The sequence below is a fragment of the Penaeus monodon genome, chromosome 13 (genome assembly GCF_015228065.2).
Source record: "Penaeus monodon isolate SGIC_2016 chromosome 13, NSTDA_Pmon_1, whole genome shotgun sequence".
Classification (NCBI taxonomy): domain Eukaryota; kingdom Metazoa; phylum Arthropoda; class Malacostraca; order Decapoda; family Penaeidae; genus Penaeus; species Penaeus monodon.
In genome coordinates, this window is record NC_051398.1 from 7,158,119 (window position 1) to 7,163,118 (window position 5,000).

The 5,000-nt window shown below is 40.5% G+C and overlaps 1 protein-coding gene across 2 annotated transcripts in view; it reads right to left on the reverse strand.

The window, feature by feature from the left end:
• Nucleotides 1-5,000, reverse strand: part of LOC119580080 (neuralized-like protein 2) — a 12,127-nt gene that overhangs the window by 1,143 nt on the left and 5,984 nt on the right. For both annotated transcript variants that reach the window (XM_037927984.1, XM_037927985.1), the window contains exons 4-8: nucleotides 4,675-4,868; nucleotides 3,754-4,232; nucleotides 2,889-3,036; nucleotides 1,816-1,960; nucleotides 1-641 (exon numbers count right to left, since the gene is read on the reverse strand). The exon at nucleotides 1-641 is cut by the window's left edge and continues 1,143 nt beyond it. In XM_037927984.1, the coding sequence (XP_037783912.1) occupies nucleotides 1,845-1,960; nucleotides 2,889-3,036; nucleotides 3,754-4,232; nucleotides 4,675-4,868 (937 nt within the window). In that variant the 3' untranslated portion in view covers nucleotides 1-641; nucleotides 1,816-1,844. The remainder of the gene's footprint in view (nucleotides 642-1,815; nucleotides 1,961-2,888; nucleotides 3,037-3,753; nucleotides 4,233-4,674; nucleotides 4,869-5,000) is intronic.

Genomic DNA, 5,000 nt, shown 5'->3' on the forward strand with positions numbered 1-5,000 from the left:
CTACTGTATCACAGACAAACAGTTAAGTCACTCCATGATCAAAGATCACTGTGACAGTACAGTAAAGTATCACTAATTTGGCTATAATATACTTCCTTCTTTTTAAAACTATGATTTAGAATTCAAGAAAAAAAAGAATCTTAACTGAACAATAAACCAGTTTCATTTATGCCTAATCATGTTAGTCAAAAGAAAAGCTTACACATATTTCAGCAATGTAAACCACAGACAAGATATTCACAATTCATCTTTACTCTAAACACAGGATACTGCCAAAAGTACTTTTCAAAACTCAAATATTCCAAATACTTAAAAAAAAACTTGACACTTGCAATACTCTGTCAATGATAAAGTTGACACTTTACGAGGCATTTTCACTTTCCGCATTTTTTTCCGTGAGTGAGGAAGATCGGAGGAAATCGGAGACAAAGATCATCCCTGAATTTACATAGCAAGTTTTCTGGTGGTACTTTTAGCCAACGCCTCTTGCCCTTTGTTTACAAGAGTGGACACAGGAGGAGAGGACCAGAGGTCTGTCATTTTTCACAGGGCACTGTGCTGCAGACTCACGGCAATATTCACAGCCACTGGTAGCCTCATATTTTTCAACGGTCAATTGGCCAAGATGTACTCGCAACATTCTGGGGAAAATAAACATCATAATTATAAAATAAATCTTTAGGATGATAATAGAGACACAGTAATCCCGACATCAAAAGAAGAAATAATTTTTTTTTTCTTGTCTACCTACCTGCTACTTAATTTATATCTCTATCATAAGTTTTCCTTCACCTTCATCAACAAATATAACTTTTATTATTAACCTAATATAGATAAAATGTACAAAGTAAATGCAATTTTTAAAACAAAAATTAGGACAATCAGTTGACATACACTAAACCCATCCTTATCTTGGTTCATATCATTATCAGTGTCTCTTCACATCCACAATCTTTATATCTATTGCTCTCACTTTACCCACAGTCAGCTGTTTTCATGGTTACACACACACATACACAAGGACATGCACTTCCCTCCCTACACACACACATACCCTAAAGTCATCTCACATTTTCATCAATCCTATCCTTCCTTTAACACAAGTTATCACCTACTTTGTAAAAGCATCCTTAGGGACTTATCTGAGCTAAATGCACTTAATCCCTATCATTCTATAACTTCAACATGTGATGGTGTATCCGAGCATTAAGGGAATATCCCAAGTTACGTGTAATATATGAATCTATACAAAAGGTAAAACCACTTGCCTGTAAACTTTATATTGATAACTCATGGTCTATAGGTCTATCTTGCACATGAAGGTATTGTTTATTAAAAAAAATTAATCTGAACATCAGTCTTTAGCAATTAATTTTCTCTTTGGTTCCCCTTGAAACATATAAAACACACAGACACACAGACACACAGACACACAGACACACAGACACACACACACACACACACACACACACACACACACACACACACACACACACACACACACACACACATTCACTTTCATTGGTAATAAAGACGATGATGACGACAGCGATGATGATGATGATGATGATGATGATGATGATGATGATGATGATGATGATTGACGATGATTGATGATGATGATGATGATGATGATGATGATGATGATGATGATGATGATTGACGATGATGATTGACGATGATGATTGACGATGATGATTGACGATGATGATTGACGATGATGATTGACGATGATGATGATGATGACTGAAGAAAACCTCAAATAAAATATTTCCAAAACCATTTTCACACCACAACATAATAACAAAATATTACCTTAGGCTCTGCCTATGAGATTTCAGCTTTCAAATGACAAACAAAAGGTAGTCCTTCAGCTTACGGGGGAGCGGCAGAGCATTGACACCATGCTCGGCAATGTGCTTCAAGATGATATCACGGCACTTACTCTTTAAAGAACCAACTGAAATGAAAAAGGAGTGCATGTTAAGTGATGATTAATCCTAATACTATTTCAAAATGAAATCCAAATTTCTTATATTACATATCTGTCACAAAAGTATATCGCAACAACCCCACACACACACAAACGCATGCACCCACCTACCTCCACGCAACGGCTCACTCACTCTCTCACTGAAAATTATTCATATGCACGCAAACACACTTATATGATCTCATTCACTCATTCATTCACTCAGCCCCACTCCCACTCTTTCTCTTTCACTCTCAATCTCAGTGTCAGTATCACTTTCACCCTTACTCACACTCACACCTGACTCACTCAAAAACCCACTCACACATACACTCCCATTCTCTCTCACTCACTCACTCACCCACTCACACACACACACACACACACACACACACTCACTCACTCACTCACTCACTCACTCACTCACTCACTCACACACACTTACACACACACACACACACACACACACACACACACACACACACACACACACACACACACACACACACACACACACTCACACACTCACATTTACATTCTCACACACTTACACTCACATTCTCACACACATACACCCCCACACACACATACACCCTCACACACACATACACCCTCACACACACATACACCCTCACACACACATACACCCCCACACACACATACACCCCCACACACACATACACCCTCACACACACATACACCCCCACACACACATACACCCTCACACACACATACACCCTCACACACACATATACCCCCACACACACATACACCCCCACACACACATACACCCCCACACACATACACCCCCACACACACATACACCCCCACACACACATACACCCCCACACACACATACACCCTCACACATACACCCTCACTCACACTCAAAATGCTGTAATACCCCTATACCAACCTCCATAAAGTTGCACAATTCTGACTTGTTTGGTAGTGCCATACACATCTACAACAGCATACAAAGGCGCCTCCTTGTAAGGCAACTTTTTGGTAAATGCTCCTTGGTCCTCACCATTTATGATGTAATGCATCTCTGCCAGATCTCCCTGAAAAAGTAATTGACAAATATAGATACTGTTCTAAAAACAAAGGAAGCCAGACTAGAGGATGTGAGTCAGTAAAAAGATAATTCGATATAAGGGAAAATATGAGAAAGAAAAGCAGAAACATTTCAGTACAAGAGAAATCTGCTTTAACCCACTGCCAGCAGGTAAGTCATCTACATACTTGCCATGCCCACTGTGAGTTTACTTTATCAATTGCTTTTACACATAGATGGTTAAACTTATACTAAGTCACCAATAAGCCAATTACGAGTACTGCCTGTCTCGCCCATTCACCCTTTTTCTTGATTTATAAAAATATTTTACATTATCTTATTTATCTGCTACTAATGATTATAACATTATAGTAATTATAATGTTTATATTACATTTAACACCATCGATATTCATAGCATTAGTAAAAAATACATTTTTTCCGCCAATTCAAGGAAAGGTTAAATCAGATAAGGTCACAAGGTCTACTAATTGACTCCTTTGTGGCTAAGCACAAGCAGAGCCATCTATGTGCAGAGACCTTTCATAAAAAAAAAAAAAAAAAATGAACACAGCATTATCCCTGTTTTTTATGTATTTTCCCCAGCGGCATGTGATTAATCAGCAGAGGAAGTTCAAACTAAATAAATGACATATTTTCTTAAATACTCAAGTCCTGAATGATCCGGTTTGCATCCCTAGAATTAAGAAGATGCCTAAACTTACTCTCGTCAGGTAGATAATGCCGATCCTGCTGCCCTCATCCGTGGGAAGGATGTTGTCTCTCTTGAGCGTCATCTTGCGGCCTGAGGGAGCGGAGTACACATAAGGGGAAGGTTGCAGGGCCGCCAGGGGGACCAGACCCCGAGAGGTCTCAATGGCATCTCCCACAATGAAGGACTCCAGCCCTGTGAATCTGCCATTGCTCATGGCTCTCCGCCGGCCCTTCCTCTTGGACCCCGCCCCTTGGTGTTCCCCATTGGCCCCCCCACCACTCCCCTCCGTCACTCTCGTCACATCTCCCTCTGAGGCTCTTCTGTCATGGGGCGTGCTGTTCTCTGTGGGAGGCCCAATGACCTCATCCTCACCCCCCTCTCCATCTTCCTCCATCCCGTCATCTAGTTCTGGCTCGGGCTCTGGCTCTGCCTCCGCATCTGGTTGCACACGGTTATGGCTCTTTGTGATGGCACAGATCCATGAGTTGCCTGCCAATTTTGAACAGGAATTAATAAACAATTTAGAAATCAGAAGGTTGAACACAGACTGCTAAGCTAATTTTAAAAATTGATTACATTTCTTGTAAAATCCAGTATAGTACAAATCAACTTTAACTTATCTGTGCGAATAATTCACATAAAGCCAATCAAATCCACTAATTACCAACTCTTAACCTCTCTACTATACTAATTGGATACACACACAAAGTTAACCCTCAGTTCACTGTTAGAACAGTCATTATGTTTTTATATTTTAGGTTCATGAAAATATAATACTATCTGAGATATTTTACTTAAGAAAGAAAGCAAGAAAGAAAGAAAAAAACAATAATGGCATCTTAAAACTTCAAACCTTCCCTCTTCTCTCTTTCTCTTCCTGCTTCCTCTCCTTAATTTTCCACACAATCTCCTAAAAAGGTACACCACTCACCCATATTGGTCATATCTGGCAGCGAGTAAGGGGGAAGCTGTGGCAACTCGGGGTTAGCCGGGTTGATCTGTGTGAGCCCAAGCCGCATGTGGCCCGTCCATCCTGGCTCGGTCTTCTCAATCTCCACCAGGAAGATCTCCCCAGGGTTGAGGGGCTGCTCGCTGATGGCCACTGCATCAGCAAAACTTGTTTTTCTGCGGGGTAGTGAGTGGAAGCAGATTAGTTGTGTTTGTGTCAATGGTATATAAGTTCTAAGTCTGCAAGTGAGTGAGAGGAGAGAGAGAGAGAGAGAGAGAGGAGAGAGAGAGAGAGAGAGAGAGAGAGAG